We start from the raw sequence: 19,495 nt of genomic DNA on the forward strand, positions 1-19,495 counted from the left end.
TTTGTTTAAAGAACTGTACAATAAATATTTATCCTCCATGGGGTAAGAAAACTAAATAGTAAAATTCATTATGCACGTATTTATTCTAAAGAACAGCATGAAGCATTCGATTTGAAATGCTTAATGTAATTGAGAAGCTAAAACTAGTATCATTAAATGAGATTTATTAACAAATTCCAGCAAAATACTTTTCTTGGCTGGACTGCTGTCTTTGGGCCCCAGTGTAATTAGAATACATAGAATGATTCCCGTCAAATCAGCAGTCGTCTCAGAACAAATCATAAACATACAAAGAATAGAATAACAGAAACATTAAATTTTCAGCATTGCCATACTCTTGCTGTTGTAATATTTACTCTCTCTTTTCTTTTACAAAGGAAGTCACATGCTAGCATCTGATTGCGTGTTGCTTGGATTTCCAGCATTTGTGGATTTTCTCTGATTCTACAGCACTGGTTATTCCCAATACTATACACAAATCACATTCTTCACTCAGGCAGATATCATCATGTTCAAATCTAATCAACCCTAAAACATTCATATGGGCACATTTAACATGTGTCTCTGAGAATCAATCACAAGTAAAAATTCCAAATGGTTTTTCCCCTACATAAGCCCAGAGGCAATTAAGTTTACTAGAGCTCTTCCATTAACATGCTAGCTTGGATTAGTGGACTTGGACCCTGATCTGAGCTGAAGATTTTCTGATGTCTTGGGAAAAAAAATGAGTATAATTAGTACTTTTCACACGTCTCGTTCCTATCTCATTAGCAATCCTAACTGTCATATGCAGTAACTGTCACATAAACTCACCTGGAATCATATCCCGAATGCCATGACAAACTGAGAGACCCTGATGAATAGGGCATTGTAGTGGCCTCAGGCTGTGCCTCTGATGACTTGGCCAAGTGCCATGTGTAAGGTCTTATCCCAGGACCAGTTCTTTTGTAAGAAATAAAACACACAAATGTAAGCTGCAGGTACAAGATAATGGTATTAGCATTTGTAGATGTTTTCTGCCTACAAAACAATGATTACACTTAAATTAGCAGAGAATTTGGAACATTCTGAAAACAAGAAAGACGTTTTACTAATGCAAATATATTTATTCTCTGAAACAGGATCCAGCCAAGAGTAACATGGGACAAAGCACAAAACAATGAATGGTGTAGGTCCTATGAAACATCTAAGAGTTACATGCATAATGTATTAAGGCTTTTTTAAAAACTACAATATTGGTCTACTACAGATCTCACACCTTTCCTGAAGTTCGCCAACTTAATTCTCATGACAATACTACTCCACATGCTCTGGCAGCGTTTTGCCACACCGCCTAGATACATTCTTCACATCTAAACTTTGGTGTGAATGTTAATGACTTTGTGAAGGGGCATTTGGGAGGACACACACCAGTTCTCATTGAGGGAGTCAATGGTGGAAAGGATGAGCAGCTTCAAGTTCCTGGGCATCAATAACTCAGGATCTATCCTGGACCAAACACATTGATACAATTACAAAGAATGCCAGTGACTCCACTCCATGAGGAGTTTGAGGAAATTTGGTGCCTCACCAAAGACTCTTACAAATTTCTACAGATAGACAATGGAGAGCATTTTTACTGGTTGCATCACAGCCTGGTAACGAGTATCCAATGGGCAGGGTTGCAAGAGGATGTAGAGTGTTGTCGACTAAGCCAGTTCCAATGTGGACAGACTCTCCATGCCATCAAGGACATCTTTAAGAGGTGGTGCCTCAAGAAGGTGGCATCCATTATTAAAGACCCTCATCATTCAATACCTGCCCTTGAGGTGGTACAAGAGCCTGAACACCCAACTCATTGTTCTTAAGAACAGCTTCTCTCCTCCGCTATCTAATTTCTGAATGGTCCATGAACCCATGACCACACCTTGTTATTCCTCTTTTGCTTTATTTATTTATTCTTGTATTTAGGTTATAGTAATTTTATGTCTCACACTATAATGCTTCCACAAAACAAATTTCATGATGTACTGTGCAAGAGTCAGAGGCACCTTGGATATTTTCTAAACATGGTTTTAGATGGTATGGTCTCTACAGAACCCGAATCTCAACATCCAGGCTGTCTGGGATTACCTGGAGAGACAGAAGCAAGCAAGACAGCCAAAGTCTGCAGAACCATGGCAAGTTCTCCAAAATGCTGATTTTCTTATAAAACTGCATGACAGTGTACCAAGAAAATTGATGCAGTTTTAAAGGCAAAGGGTAGTCACACCAAATATTGACTTGGTTTAGTTTTTTTTTACTGTTTGCTGCTCTTTATAGTAATTTTTCTGACATTAACATTTCAGTTCATTACTTTTGAAACCCCCTTCGCTTGACAGAATTAGTTTTTTGAACAATACTGTCTATCAGTGATAATAAACCTGATTCTCATTATAAGCTTTTCTAAAACAGAAAGCAACATCCTTCAATGTCTCATTAATAGCCTCTAGACAGTGCCAGTGAAGGGAACCCAACCGATTTTGCCTGTCCCTCATCAATATCCACTGTAGTTAACTGTCATAAACACAATTAGGACTTCCACTAAGATCATTCAACTTTATGATTCTCATAACTCAATACCTTATCTGACACTACATTTATTCAGTAAGTTACAAAGACAACTTGTTTTCACAATGTTTCATGTGTAGTCCTTTAGTTGAGATTCTCTGTCAAACAAAGAAAATTTGTTGCTGTCAGCATGTTAGTGCCAACTATGAGGAACATAGAAAATAGTAATTTATCGAGCTATATTTGAAATATAGGAACCTGTTCCTTAAGGTTGTCATAGCTGGGAGGTGGGGGTTATAGAGAGATAAGCTCCCACTACCTACTAAATGCTCCGAATGGCACACATCTCAAATAGCCTCTGACAACCGAGCCCAGCCCTTGGCCCTCACACGCAGCTTAGCTACTAAGCTCAACAGAACCATTTCTACCGGCAGAAGAAGGGGCAAAAGCAGGTCATTGGCACCTTAAAAGAAGACGCTTTGGAGAGATGGGGCTCATCAGCTGTGTTTGGCAGTTCATCTAGCAAAAGATCTCAACCCTCCATTGCCTTGTGGCAATACTGACTCAAGGAAAAGGCTTCAGGAGTAAACCCCGAGGAACAATCCAGAGCTAGAATCCTTAAGGCAGTTTTCAGTTGAGTTCAATGCCGATTGCCAACTCCTGCAAATCTACTGGTGCAAAACTGTATTGGTCTCCCCTGTTTCTTTGGATTCATAAGCTGTGTAGACAGGGGGAGCCTGCTACTAGGGGCAATAGCTTGCTCTTCATTTCATACTGCCCTGGCTTGCATAGACAGCTAGGACATAAAATCCATGGTTGACCAGAATCAACAGAGGGCCTACTATTTGGAACCACAGAATATCTGTTTAGGATAATTTTCCAGAGCAGAGTGTTCCTGGCCCAATAATAATAGCATTACCATATCTGATGAGTCATATGAGGCAGGTCATGCCCACCAAGTTTCAGTGGAGGAACTCTTAGGAGATGATGATTACCACACAATTTAGGTTAGCAATAATAGAAAAATAGGAGCACTAATTAAAGGAATGGCAATTTAAAAGGGACAAATGCAGATCTGGCCCAGGTAAACTGGAACCAGAAGTTGAGAAGCAAAATTATAGCAGAACAATGGTGCAACAAGCAAACTGCTAGCTAGAGGAACTCAGCATGTTGAGCAACGCCAATAGCAGGAAAGGAATTGTCAAAGTTTTGGTTTGAAACCCTGTAATCAGAACAATAGGTTGCCTTTATAAAGATGGTGGGCATATCATTGATGCAAATTCCCATCAGGAACAAAGAAAGAACAAATTGGACAATGAAAGACATACAGAGAAAGATGAAGCAAAAAAAAAGGGATTGCTTACGGCAAGGGTCAGGATTGAAATACCAGCGGGAATCAAGCTGATTACAAAAGAATCTGAGTGGAATTGCAAACTGAAAGGCAAAGATGGCGTACTGGAAAAGATTAAAAGATTAGCCACCAACAAAAAAGGGAATCCACAGTGTCCTTTTGGCATACAAATAATAAAAGATACAATAAAGACCAAATGTCAACAATGTATTTTTCATGTCATTACATGAAAAGAAGGCTTGCATTCTAGGAATTTTTAATTGTGCTTCTTTCCAATGAAGAAATCATAGGAAAGAAGTACAATAGAAGGACAAATTTGGGTTCCTGAAGATAAACAAAACTAATAACATAGATGATGCCAGCAAGGTGTTACCGAGTTAGATAGTACAGATGTCAAAGACTTATTTACAGCAAGAATCATTCAACTTTAAAAAGGGTCAAATATGATGTATATTACTCTGAAAAATGCAATTCATAATATTAAAAGAAGTCAGCTTGACTGCTTAGTGTAAAACTCAGTTCTAATATTTCCTCGGAGCTTGTACTTCAAGGAACAGAAGTTCACAACAGTACAGGTGCAGTCATAAAATGTGGCCCTGGCTGGAAGAAATTACTGGCTGTGATGTTGAATATAACATGAGTTCTGTATTTCTAATTATACTTTTGTTTTCAGATACTTTTACCACATACTTTTAAGAAGCATTTCACAAGACCATAAGACATGGGAGCAGAATTCAGCCATTTGGCACATTGATTTTGCTCTGCCATTCCATCAGGGCTGGTTTATTATCACACTCAAACTCATTGTTCTGCCTTCTCTCCGTAACCTTTGACACCCCTAATAATCAAGAACTTGTGAACCTCTGCTTTAAATGTACCCAATGACTTGGCCTCCACAGCCATCAGTGGCAATGAATTCCACAGGTTCACCACCCTCTGGCAAAAGAAATCCTTCATCTATGTTCTAAAAGGACATCCTTCAAGAGCAAATTTTAATCATTACCTTTATAAAAGCTTTTTGCTTATGCTTCCCCGAAAGCTTTTATTGATTGTGATCATCACCTTAGTTCAGAAAGCAACATTAAGCTCAATTAATCTAACCTTGGAGCTGAAATCCCTCATCCCCTGAACTATTTTTAAAACTCTTTTTTGTACCCTTTGAGACCTTCATAAAACACAGTGATCATAAATAGATGTAATATCCTAGAATGGCCTGTTGAGTCCCCAGTGCTTTTCTAACAGCTTAGTATCACTTTTGCATACCTCTACACTATACTGAGGTATGCTGAACAAAATCCTTTCTAAATCCTTCCAGTTTCAAAGCTTATGCAGAGTAACACATGCTGGCTGAAAGTAATTAGAGATTTTTTTTTACATTTCTATGCCCAATTGTAGAAGAACACCTACCATGTATACGCTAAAACTGTTAGCATTATTCACTGGACTTAATAATAACTGCAGTAGCTTTCTTAGATCCATGACAGAATGTCAGATCATCATTTCCATTTGCAATAAGCAATGTTAACTTCCCACACACAATTATTTTCAAATAAATTTTGCAATCCAAAGTCATTTACGATAGTTTAATTAAACAGTAGAAAAAGTTATCATCTGCAACAGTAATATGTTATTTTTAAACAAGGTTTCGGAAGCAAACTCCCTGCAAGGTGGGGAAAGAATTGTGTGTTTGGAAGTTCAATGTTAATGCAAAGCCTAAGAAAACAGTGCAGATTTCTGGCCTCTTTCAAACTTTACACACAGGATATTTCAACTGCCCAAATCAAACTATTTCCTGCAATTCTCCTATCCATAAAATGAAGAAACATTGTGTGTTTTTTTTTGCGATCTATGTTGAAATAGCAGCATAGCAAGAATTCTTAACCTCCCTCTGGGAGTGTGAACAAAAACATTTGCCTTGCAGTTTACATTTTGAACACAGACTGATTGTGCTGATTTCATCAGTGCTCTTTGACAATCACTTGAATGTTTTGAAGAACCCGATTTGACATGGCTTGATGCAGTAGTTTTCCCTTTATTCTGAAGAACATCTAATTTTACTTTTCCTTGGCAATTTTCTCTGTAAGTTGACCTGAAAGCTTTCAACTGTTGGAACTTGTGGCACCAGCTAATTGCTCACCAAGGCCAAGAAAACGCCTTCAATTTATTCTACACAGTCAAGAAAGCTCACCAACGACTCTACTTTGAGGAGGCTGAAAAGAGCTGGACTTTGTACATTCATACTTACATCATTCTGCATCATCCCCTTTGGTGACTGGGATTTGGGGATGGAGGAGGGGGTGGGGCAGGATGAAGCAGCCTAGATTTGAACTACTCATGCCACAATGCAACACTATCCATTTTATGAAGTATTTGCTGGACATTCTGGGGTCACCAAGAGAAACTACCAGATTCAGTTTCACACAGTTAACATTCCCAGACACAAGGCCAAATGTCCCGACTGACAGCACAGCTACAAAGTCAGCTGCTGCCAAATAATTAGTCACAATATCTGGGAACAGATTATTGTCCATATTCCTCCTCCTCAGGGCTAATGCACCACTGTGTAATTGGGTGTTGGACTTCCTAACGAACAGATCTCAGATAACCAGGATGCACAATCGCTCCTCCCTCCCCATCACCCCCAACATGGGTGCCACCCCAGGGCTGTGTGCTCAGTCCATTGCTGTACACTCTGCTCACACATGACTGCATGGCCAAACACCCCAGCAATCACATTGTCAATTTCTCCGATAACACAACAGTGGTAGGGTTCATCATCGACAACCAAGAGAGGAAGCGGGAGAGCTCGAGGCTGAGCCCCAGCCAAATAACTTCTTCCTCAATGTCAACAAGACAAAGAAGATAATTATCACTTCAAGAGAACTCGCCCCTTTACATGGGCGGCACAGAGGTGGAAACGGCAAGTAGTTTCAAACCTCTGGGAGTGCACATCAAACACAATCTCTCATGGTCCCAGAACACATCCTACACAGACAAGAAAGTTCATCAATCCCTCTACTTTCTGAGGAGGCTGAAGGGAGCTGGATTTCGCACATACACACTCACATCATTCTGCAGATACACGGTGGAGAGCATCCTAACAAACTGCTTCACTGCTTGGAACAGAAAGGTGCCGGAATAGGGCCAGTAACATCATGAAGGATCCCAACCTGCTCATGGACTGCTTGTCCCACTCCCATCAGTGAAGAGGTTATGCAGGATCTATGCCAGGACCAATAGACTCAAACACAGTTACTCTCCACAAGCAGCAAGACTGATCAAGACATCCACCCACTAGCTCCATCACCACTTTTTCATTTCCTGTCAGTCACCTTCCGTACAGCCTAGAATCACCTTATGGGCATACAATCAACGTATACAGGTTGTCTTATGTACTTATATTTAATGCATTTTCTATTATGACTGCATTCTTTACCTTTCGTGTTTTTTGTGCTGCATCGATTCATATTAGTAATTATTTCATTCTGCTTTATACAAACATTTGTACTTGTCTACAGGAAATGACGCTAAACAACCTTGATGTATACATGTGGGGGAAAAAAAATTACATGCTGCACATCTAAAAGCTTCAGGCAGCATAGCTTCTCTCAAGTCTTGAGCCAATCATAGAAGCCACACAAGTTGTGAAAATAAGGAACTGCACTTAACATAATGTGGCTTGTGGATGTTCAGTCACTGGCAGCATTTAAAACTAAAATAGATAGATTTCAGCATTTACAGGTTGAGTATCCCTCATCCGAAATTCCAGCATACAAAAACCTCTAAAATCCAAACTATTATTATTATTATTATTATTGTGCGCTGACATGACATCACAAATGGAATATTCCACAAGGTATTGGGAAGGTTTCCAGGCGATACTCAGGTCTCTGCACGCCACAGACATTTCTGAGAAGTGACTTTATACACATAATGAACAGAAGTTAAAGAAAATAGAAAAACACTGCATCAAGTGAAAAATGAACACCTTGATTATGAAAATCTCAAAAGAGTGGATTCGCTAGCAGATTGAACATACACCACTTAACAGTATGCTGATTATGAAACAAGCAAAGATCCATCACAACAAACTGAAAACTGAAGGTAAATGAATATTCAGAAGGCTGTTTGCAGACACTTAAGAAAATCTAACATGTGGAATGCCTGCATGAGTACACAGCTGTGATGAACATGTGTAAGACAAAGTTTGCTTAGCAGCCATCATCATCATCATGTGCCATGCCCAGTTTGAACTTTGACTGCCATGACCCACACACTCCTGTTTCAGGTCAAGTGGATCAATTCATTGGTATTCATTTCCAGTTCTCTGGCTGCTGTCTTCATCATCACTTGTCTTTCTCTCGTTTTCTTCCCTTCAATCTTTCCCATAATTACCGTGCATTCTCTTTCCTAATCACATGTCCAAGTGAAGTTACGTTGCCTTTTCATGACCTCACACATTATTTCTCTGTGTTTGCTCTGTTCATGACATCCTCGTTAGATATTCGTTTCGTCCATGATATTGTTTGCATCCTCCTCAAAAACCAGTAGTACGTAAGTTCAGAGTCAGTAATGATGATGATCCCAAGTTATCTCATTATACATTCCAAAATCCAAAAAAAAATCCAAAATCTGAAAATACTTCCAGGGCTGGGCATTTTGGATAAGGGGTACTCAACTTGTATTAGGAATCAAAAATTTTGCAGACAAATCCAGAAATAGCTGTAGAGGTATTAGATCAATAATGTTGAACTCTGGAGCTGATTCATGGGATTGATTGGACTATTCCAGCTTTCTCCTGTTTCTTATCTGCTTAAGCAAGGAAAGTCAAGGCCAGTACTTAACGCCCACTCACAAAAGCCTTTAAAGTGGTGGCCATGGATTGTCATCTTCAACCTCTGCAATCCTTGAGCTAAAGATACAACACCATCAGACAGGGATTTGCAGGATTTTGATCCAGTAATTAAATGATTTCAGTCAAAGTGATGTTGACTTGGGGAAGTACTTTGAGATGGTTCTCCTAAATGTTTACTGCCCCTGTCTTGTTTGGCAATGGACTAAAAACTCTTTTTGAAGTAGCTTTGACAAGTTGCTGCACCACACTTTGCAGTTGGTATAAGCAGTAACAGAGTGTTGAGAGTCAAGGCCTCCAACCTTTTTCTTCTGGCTAGCAATACTGATAAGATCAGTGAACTTCATTAACCGTAGCTCTTACAGTCGAGTCAAAGGCATAGTCACACAGCCCAGACACCAGCCCAATACAATGCTGATGCTTCAGTACCTCGACACGGGGTTCCCAACCTGGGGTTCATGGGCCCCTCGAATAATGGTAGGGATCCATGGCATAAAAAAAAAGTTTGGGAAACCCTGCTCTAACAAATCCTATTTTCCCCCCTCAAGACTGTTTCCTCTATACCTGTCAAATCATTTATAAAGACACTGCACACTATAAAAGGCTTAGTACAGAACCCTGTGAAACCCTATATAAGTTTCTAAACACTAAAATACCCCATCAATCATTATTCTTTCCTTTCTGTCACTAAACTAATTTTTAATCTAGTTTGCTATTTGTCCCTAAATCTCAGATTTTTACTTGTGTGATAAAGGTGGCACATCGAACTGTGTCAAATTCCTTGCTACATCATTTGTATACTTTATCAAATGCTTTACCCTCATCAATACTGAATCTTCATTGTTCAATAGATTCATTTAAGTTGGTTAAGTTTCTTAACAATTACATGCTGACAATCCACCATTAACCTATTCTTCTCAAAATGCTTCATGTTGTTCCTCAATTTTATTTTTCACCTATTTTGGAGCTTGTTACCATTTTGCCTTTAGTGATTACAGATTTGAAAAGATGGCATTAAAATCTGCTGTGAAGACTTCATTATTAGTTTTCAGGCCCAGTAGCTTGAGCAGATACTATAGTTCATTTGTGAATTGTAATCTTTTGCAACACGGTCCCACAATAATCCAAAATAGCAGTACATTCTCCACTCATGAAACAGAACTGATCACTATCCCATGTGTACTGTCTCTCCTCTGGCAGGCAACTGCAGCATACATTACAAGTTACAATGTCTCACTGATTTAACCACTTCAGCTAACTTGTTTTATGTAGCTTCAGAAAAATTGGATAACTAAATCACTGTTGCAACGTTTGTGAAAGGATTTGACAGAAGGCTGTACAAGCATCCATATTTCCATATTTTTGTTTTCTGTCAGTGAATTAACCTCCTGTGTACCTCAGACATTTTTAACGCAGGGCTAGAAACCACTGGTGTCAATGACAGTAAATGAATGTGTGCCTCTCTTGAATGAGGCTCCTTAGAATTATGGAAAGATGTAATGAGGAAACAGTCACTTTGGCCCACACGGTCTTCACTGACCAATAACCACCCATTTACACTAATTCTTTCCACATTCCCATTCAACCTCAGATTCAACCACACACCTACACACTACGGGTAATTTAAGTGGCTGATTAACCTATCAACCAGCACATTTTTGGATGTGGGAAGAAACCGGAATACACAGAAGAAAGCCATAGTTACAGAGAAAACTCTGCACAAATAACAACCGAGCTTGGGATTGTACCCAGCTCTCTGGCACCATAATGTTGCAGCTTTATTAGACACACAAATCTTTAATCTACATTTTTTATTGCTTCTAGAGAAATGAACTTGACACCAAGCCACTGCTGCTCTGAGGTGGTCATCATGGTCCATCTCTAGGAATCATTTTTAATACAATTACTGATTTTCTGGGCTACTGCAGGGTACAGAGAGAAGCAAACTATAATTCTACTGGACTTAGGCACAAATAGACTAGACTAGGCAAGGATCACAGGCCTTTTACTCATTACCCAAGCAATGCAGCTACCGTTTTTTAAAAAAATCCAGATTTAATTTTCTAAAAAAACATTTAAGTTAATCTAACCAGGTTAACATATTTCATTATAACAACAGGCATTGACCAGCTTTCATCACTCATTTCCAACACTATTTTCTGGTCTTTCTATAGAAGGAATCATTGAGCAAAATACAAACTGAAAATTCAGTTTTTGCACTGAAGTGAAAACTATTGTACACTTCATTTGTTGAGGAAAACCAGAAGGTACAAACTTTATGATTTGCCGAATTGGATTACTCAGAGCACCTGACTGAGTAGCATTTACAACTGTACCCTATATTGAAGGCACTCTACATCTTCACCTGTAATTCCTGAGTAATTCAGCAGAAACATTGTTACTTCAGTGCACTTGAAAAACACATTTGCTCATGTTAACCACTGCATTAAATAAAATTAATTCAATGTGCATGAACCCATTGGAGATTTTCTTCAAAGATCTGAATGAATGCTACAAAATGTCAAAGTCTTTGGTTGCAGTATATTTATCTGGAATGTACAAAATCACATATGAACCAACAGAATTTCCTCTTGTTCAACATTTGTGTGATACATTTAATTTACCAATGATACACTTGTAACCACAAGAATCTTGCTGTAATATATAGCTTAAAAAAAGCTTCCTCTAGCAACAACCCAAAATTTGCAGTGTGAAGTGTACAATTATACTTTTGGATAATTGATAATTTTAAGAAAATAGTAGTACAAACATCACCTCATGTTGCTTCCCTTGTGGCGTATCGGGCGGCAACCTTACCGTTTCTTTAGCATTTGGTTTTTTTTTACAAGGCTGAGTTGCTAGCGTGACGTGCAACCCAGCACAGATGGAAAGCGTGGAAGGAGCCGGCCAGATTGGAACTCAGGACTCACCTTGAAATCCGGTGTAGATGCCATTACACCACTGACCACGTACACCACTTACAAACACACTATTAATAGCAATGGACTTAACTTAAAGCAATTCAGGCATATAATTCATGAAACATACTTCAAAAGATTTTTTTTTAAAAAGAGGGTAAAGTTTTCTTTGTATGAAATAACAAATTGAAAATATTCATTTTAAAAATGAACAGGACAAATAAACTATCTAACAGCAATCCAAATAAATACAAGTGAAGATGATGCTTAGTGTTGATCTCTGCACTTGCATTCTGCACTCAAAACTATAATTCTCTGATATTGGCTCTACTTACAGTGGCAGTGCAGCAAAATTTCACAAGACTCCAGCTTGTTCGTTATCCTGCAACTCATTCATACACCTTGTCCAACTCGAGATACCATTATCTTTTGCACTTTCCCTCTGAAACTCATGAACTGCACACCCTGAAGGCTGCTGTATTCCACTGATAGGATTTCCACCGGAGGATATATAATCTGATATTGAGAAATTTGGAGGGAGCTGTTCAACCACAAGCCAGAGACAGGGATATTGAAACGGCAAAATAACACAAAGAATTCAACTGGGTAACTCTGGTTCTTCGATTGGAACAACATCAGGCAGCAAACGGGAAACTTGCAGAACAATCGAGGCTTTTTTTTTTGCAAGCTTGTTTCAGCCAATCATTGTGCATAAAACAAAAGAGTTTCCCTCGCTGTTTTTAAACTGAGTCCATTTCACCCTTTCATCACATTTGGTTCCAAATCAGATAATGATCATATTAAAGCCCATTTAAAAAAAAATCCTATTGTAATACAGGAACCGAGCTAGAAACAACAAGGAAACAATGTCCGGAAAAGATTTTTAAAAAAGCGTGAAAAGTTATATAAATGCAAACCCTTCCTGTCGCCCAGAAGAATGTAAGAAATGAAGAGGGCTGCTGTCATCACAGCCAAAAGGAACTGAGACTTGAGTTCAATTAAGCTGTGGCCCCAAGCCAGCAGTCCTGGGTCTGAATCTAATAAAATGAACAGTTAAAAGTAACTAAAATGAACAAATCATGGGTTGTCTTCCAACTAACTTACATTTTCCTGATTCAACTAATGTCACTCATTATAGTTTCACGTATTCTAGCTTCATTTTCACTCACCAAAGAAAAAAATCTGTAAAATTTACTTTCTAAGGGCAGACCATAACCAGCAATACAACTTCAATCACTTTAAAATATACCTTCATCAATTCCTAAATATGGGAGTATTAGTGTAATCTTTTGAATCGTCATTCCAAGCTTCTGTCTCATTTCAATTACAAATTACGATATGAATACTTCAATATATCTCAGAAGATCTATCCTGGGCCCAACACATTGATGCAATCACAAACAAGGCATGCAGGCGGCTATACTTCTTTGGGAGTTTGAGGAGATTTGGTATATCACCAAAGACCTCTACTTCTTTAGAAGCTTGTGAAGATTTGGCATGACATCTAAGACTTTGACAAGCTTCTACAGATGTGTTCTGGAGAATATATTGATTGGCTGCATCACAAGGTATGGAAACATCAACACCCTTGAAAGGAAAATCCTATAAAAAGTAGTGGATATGGCCCAGTCCATCTTGGGTCATTGACACAGAGCACTGTCACAGAAAAGCAGCATCCATCACCACCCTGGTCATGCTCTCCTCTCACCGCTGCCACCATGATGACGATACAGGAGCCTCAGGACTCACACCACCAAGCATAGGAACTTTTATTACCCCTCAGGCTCTTGAACCACAGGGGATAACTTCACTCAGCGTTACTTGCCCCGTCACTGAATTGTTCCTACAACTCACTTTCAAAGACTCTTTGTCTCATGTTTTCGATATTTATTGCTTATTCATTATGTATGTCCTGGTTAAGATTTCTACTGCTCTGCTGTGAGGTATTTTATGTTAGCAGTTTTCTGTAAAGCAGTGTGTCCTGCTGGAAAGTGTGTTTTGGCTTCAACTAAAGATAAGGAGCCATTTTGTCCAACTTAGCCAATCAGGATTGTGGGATACGAGAGAAGGTTCTAGAGAGCCGGGCAGGAAAAGATTTCAGAAGGACAGTAGTCTGGTTTAGGGTCTTTTTTGGTGGGAGCTGCTAAGCAGGGCACAAGGGAAGATGCTGCAGAATGCCACTCGAAGGAGCGTCCCCGTTGTAAGAAGTGCTTTGTGCAGAAGAATGGCTCCAAGGAAGAAGAGCCAATATTCTAGACAGAGCCAGCTCGTTCGAGATGGTCTCTGACGGAAGTTCAGGCTGTGGCGAGTGCTTTGATGTAGACTGTGGGTCCAGCGTGCAAGTAAAGTGATACTCCAGATATAAACTCCAACATTTATGTGCACATTGGATGAATTTAACTGTAATGGGCCTCTTTTATTTAAATTGCTCTGCGACGACACTGGTGCCAAGCTGTATGGGTCCTAATGCCCTTCCCTTGGACAACACTGGTGTCATGGAGAGGGGAGACTTGCAGCATGGGCAACTGCTGGTCTTCCATGCAACCTTGCCCAGGCCTGTGCCCTGGAGAGTGAAGACTTTCCAGGCGCAGATCCATGGTCTCGCAAGACTAACGGATGCCTGTCACTATTTTTCTCTGTAACTGTAAATTTGTAGATATATTTCTGAATAATTTAATGTCAGTGTACGATTTGTAGTTTTCTGGGCTACCAATAACTGTGTATGGACAGTATTTTCACAGCATTTGCTCAAATCGAGGTTCCTTTAATGGGAACATCCCAACTTTCCTGTTTGGTTGCACCCTAAATTACAGTGACCCTAGATGTATATTGCTTATGAAAGGTGGCTTTCTCATTACTGAGTCACTTGGCTGTTAGCAGTTAGCTAACAGGTCAATTTTGCATACGAGCCCTGGTGAGAGGGTTACAGTTATTCTTATTTTTACTTTTCTTTTTGTACTTGTATAGTTTGTTGTCTTTTACACACTGTTGGCGTGGTCTTTCATTGATTCTATTGTGGTTATTGGATTTATTGAGTGCTCCCGCACAAAAAGGAGTCTCAGGATTGTAGCAACACACATCAAAGTTGCTGGTGAACGCAGCAGGCCAGGCAGCATCTCTAGGTAGAGGTACAGTCGACGTTTTGGGCCGAGACCCTTCGTCAGGACTAACTGAAATAAGAGCTAGTAAGAGATTTGGAAGTGGGAGGGGGAGATCCAAAATGATAGAAGATGGTGGGGGGGGGGGGGAGAGAATGGAGCCAGGAGCTGGACAGTTGATTGGCAAAAGGGATATGAGAGGATTATGGGACAGGAGGCCCAGGGAGAAGGAAAAGGGGGAGGGGGGAAAAACCCAGAGGATGGGCAAGGGGTATAGTCAGAGGAACAGAGGGAGAAAAAGAATGTTTGTATATAAATAAATAACAGATGGGGTATGAGGGGAAGGTGGGGCATTAGCAGAAGTTAGAGAAGTCAATGTTCATGCCATCAGGTTGGAGGCTACCCAGACGGAATACAAGGTGTTGTTCCTCCAACCTGAGTGTGGCTTCATCTTTGCAGTAGAGGAGGCCTTATCTGGTGACATATGTGTACTTTAATGATAAATACACTTTGAACTTTGGACTCGCAAATTTCTACAGATGTACTGTGGAGAGCATTCTGACTGGCTGCATCACTTCCTGGTATGGAGGCTCCAATGCAAAAGATTGAAAGAGGCTGCAGAGGGGTTGTAGTCTCAGCCAGCTCCATCATGGCAATAAGCCTCTCCACCAGCTATGACATCTTCAAAAGGTGGTGCTTCAATAAGTCAGCATGCATCATTGCTGCTGTTTCGCTCTGTGACTTGTAGCACAGCGGGCAGCAACCTTGCCACTCTTTTGGCAATTTTGTCTGTTTTTTTATGAGGCCGAGTTGCTAGCTCAATGGTCAACCCAGCACGGATGGAAAGCCTGCAAGGAGCTAGCTGGATTTGAACCCGGGACCACTTGCCTCGAAGTCCAGTGCAGATGCCACTACACCACCAGCATCATTCAGGAGCCTCATAATCTGGGACATGCTCTCTTCTCATTACTATCAGAGAAAAGGTCCAGGAGCCCAGAAATGAACACTTAACATTTTTGGAACAGCTTCTTCCTGCCAGATTTCTGAAAAGTCCAAGTGCACTACTTCCTTCTTCTGTGCTATTTATTTTATTTTTTATTATTACTTCTCATTTTTAATGTCTTGTACTCTACGGCTGCTACAAAACAAGGAATTTCACTACACAAACATGAGGAAATCTGCAGATGCTGGAATTTCAAGCAACACACATAACAATTGCTGGTGAATGCAGCAGGCCAAGCAGCATCTTTAGGAAGAGGTACAGTCGACGTTTCAGGTAAAGACCCTTCGTCAGAACTAACTGAAAGAAGAGCTAGTAAGAGTTTTGAAAGTGGAAGGGGGAGGGGGAGATCCAAAATGATAGGAGAAGACAGGAGGGGGAGGGATGGAGCCAAGAGCCGGACAGTTGATTTGCAAAAGGGATATGAAAGGATTATGGGCTGGGAGGCCTAGGGAAAAAGGAAAGGGGGAGGGGTGAAAACCCAGAGGATGGGCAAGGGGTATAGTGAGAGGGACAGAGGGAGAAAAAGGAGAGAGAGAAAGAATTTGGATATATAAATAAATAACGGATGGGGTATGAGGGGGAGGTGGGGCATTAGTGGACGTTTGAGAAGTTAATGTTCATGCCATCAGGATGTATGCTACCCAGACAGAATATAAGGTGTTGTTCCTCCAACCTGAGTGTGGCTTCATCTTTACAGTAGAGGAGGCCGTGGATAGACATATCAGAATGGGAATGGGACATGGAATTAAAATGTGTGGCCACTGGGAGATCCTGCTTTCTCTGGTGGACAGAGCGTAGGTGTTCAGCGAAATGATCTCCCAGTCTGCATTGGTTCTCGCCAATATATAGAAGGCCACATCGAGAGCACTATCAGTATATCACCCCAGCCGACTCACGGGTGAAGTGTCGCCTCACCTGGAAGGACTGTCTGGGGCCCTGAATGGTGGTGAGGGAGGAAGTGTAAGGGCATGTGTAGCACTTGTTCTGCTTACAAGGATAAGTGCCAGGAGGGAGATCAGTGGGGAGGAATGGGAAGGACGAATGGACAAGGGAGTCGCGTAGGGAGCGATCCCTGTGGAAAGTGGGGGTGGGGTGGGGTGGGGTGGGGGGGGAGGGATGGATGTGCTTAGTGGTGGGCTCCCGTTGGAGACGGCGGAAGTTATGTTGGACGCGGAGGCTGGTGGGGTGGTAGGTGAGGACCAGGGGAACCCTATTCCTAGTGGGGTGGCGGGAGGATGGAGTGAGAGCAGACGTGCGTGAAGTGGGGGAGATGCATTTGACAGCAGAGTTGATGGTGGAGGAAGGGAAGCCTCTTTCTTTAAAAAAGGACATCTCCTTCGTCCTGGAATGAAAAGCCTCCTCCTGAGAGCAGATGCAGCGGAGACGGAGGAATTGCGAGAAGGGGATGGCATTTTCGCAAGAGACAGGGTGAGAAGAGGAATAGTCCAGATAGCTGTGAGAGTCAGTAGGCTTATAGTAGACATCAGTAGATAAGCTGTCTCCAGAGATAGAGACAGAAAGATCTAGAAAGGGGAGGAAGGTGTCGGAAATGGATCAGGTAAACTTGAGGACAGGGTGAAAGTTGGAGGCAAAGTTAATGAAGTCAACGAGTTCTGCATGCGTGCAGGAAGCAGCGCCAATGCAGTCGTCGATGTAGCGAAGGAAAAGTGGGGGACGATACCAGAATAGGTTTGGAACACAGATTGTTCCACAAAGCCAACAAGGCAGGCAGGCATAGATTCTACTTCTGTCAGTGATAATAAACCTGGTTCTGATTTAAAAAAAACAGCTAATATATTAACTTCAGGAATCCTCATCTCAAAATGTCAGGATAACTATATAGAAGAATACAGCCCTTAATGCAAAATAACTTTTAAACACAGTGGATGTGATAAAATAACGACTTTTGATTGCTTCTTTAATCACTGCAGTTCCAAAATGTAACCAGTGCTGACCACAAAATCTCAGGTTTAACCCTTAATTTGTTAGCAGCAATATTTAAATTGCAGGAGCTAGGGTAGGATTTTTTTTAAAGCTGGAAATATGATTCCTTGTCATAATTTAGTACCCTCATATGAGAAATAACCTATTTATGTATAACAAAGAATAGAATTGCAATAAACTATTTTACAAGTTGCAATAGATATTTTATGAAAAATATCAAAGTGAGGTAAATGTAAACATGAGAAATTCTGCAGAAGATGGAAATCCAAAGCAACAAACACAAACTGCTGGAGGAACTCAGCAGGCCAGGCAGCATCTATGGAGAAAAGTACAGTCGACGTTTTTGGCCGAGATCCTTCGGCAGGACTGAAAAAGAAGTGGGAAGGCGCCAGAATAAAAAGGTGGCGGGAGGTGACGGAGGCTAGCTAGAAGGTGATGGGTGGTACCAGGTGGGCAGGACAGGTCAAGTGCTGGAGAAGAAGGAATCTGATAGGACAGGAGAGTGGACAATGGAAGAAGGGGAAGGAAGAGCAGCCCAGAGCGAGGTGATAGTCAGATGAGAAGAGGTTAAAAAGTCAGTGTGGGAAGAAGAGGGGAGGGGGAGGGAATTATTTTTTTTAAACCAGGTGAAATCGACACTCATGTCATCAGGTAGTAGGCTACCCAGATGGAATACAAGGTGTTGCTCTTCCACCCTGAGGGTGGCCTTATCTTGGCACAATGACGCTATGGACCGACAAGTCGGATTGGAAATGGGAATTAGAATTAAAAGGTTTTGCCACCGGGAAGTTCTGCTTTTGGTGGATACGGTGGACGTGCTTGTTGAAGCGGTTCCCCAAATTGCACATCAATGTAGACAGCCTGCATCTGGTGCACCAGACATAATAGACCTGTGGTCTCCAACCTCCAGACTGTAGACTGATACATCTGGAGCACCAGACACGACAGACGACCCCAGCAGATTTGCAGGTGAAGTGTTGCCTCACCTGGAAGGACTGCTTGGGGTCATGAATAGAGGAGGAGGAGGAAGCGAATGGGCAAGTGCAGTACCTTGGCTGCTTGCAAGGATAATAGCCAGGAGGGAGATTAGTGAGGAAGGACTAATGGACAAGGGAATCACAGAGGGAATAATTCCTGCAGAAAGTGGCATGGGGGGGTGGGGGGAAAGGTAAAAATATGTTTTGTGGCAGTATTACTTTGGAGTTGGCAGAAGTTTTGGAGGATGATGTGTTGGATGCAGAGGCTAAGCAAACCTGGCCAAGAACAAGGCTACATCATGAACAAGAACGCCAGCATTATTATAAATGGAAGGTAGGTGAGAAAATTATGTCACCATATCTTCTGTGTTAAAATAGACCACAAGGAATCTAAAATAAAGCTGGAATAGATCAGGATACACAAGCAATGAATGCAGTGAATAAAATAGCAAATAGTATAGCTGGATTAAAATAGACAAAAGATTAAGCACATTAACAATCATCTTCCAATAAGCTTACCAGAGGCAGAGCAGCAAGACTGCCTCCTAGTGTCAGCGCTGAGGTAAAAATTGGAGAAACTGAAGATAAGAGTTAAAACTCAGTTAATCAGGGATGCTTGGGACTTTCGTAGTGCCCAAGTTACAGATTTTCCAGTCTACTGGATGTAATTAATCAATTTTTTTAATTGACATTTTTAGAAATCACAGTGTAAAGTAATATTAAATTAATAGTGAACACGGAAACTTTTAAGGGAGTCCAGCAACTAGTGCCTGGCGGGAGTAGAGGAAGTTTGGGAACTGGGATCCCAATGACTTTCAAAGCT

At 40.9% G+C, this 19,495-nt stretch overlaps 1 protein-coding gene across 7 annotated transcripts in view; it reads right to left on the minus strand.

Moving 5' to 3' along the window:
- LOC140204197 (protein Shroom4-like) overlaps positions 1-19,495 on the minus strand; it is a 150,245-nt gene that overhangs the window by 49,584 nt on the left and 81,166 nt on the right. For 3 of the 7 annotated variants that reach the window (XM_072270676.1, XM_072270674.1, XM_072270680.1), the window contains one exon: positions 814-942. In XM_072270676.1, coding sequence (XP_072126777.1) covers positions 814-942 — 129 coding nt within the window. Of the gene's footprint in view, positions 1-813; positions 975-11,507; positions 11,585-11,985; positions 12,280-19,495 lie in introns of those variants that run through there. The other 4 variants (XM_072270678.1, XM_072270681.1, XM_072270677.1 and 1 more) reach the window with 4 other exon arrangements.

Source organism: Mobula birostris, chromosome 10 (genome assembly GCF_030028105.1).
Source record: "Mobula birostris isolate sMobBir1 chromosome 10, sMobBir1.hap1, whole genome shotgun sequence".
Classification (NCBI taxonomy): domain Eukaryota; kingdom Metazoa; phylum Chordata; class Chondrichthyes; order Myliobatiformes; family Myliobatidae; genus Mobula; species Mobula birostris.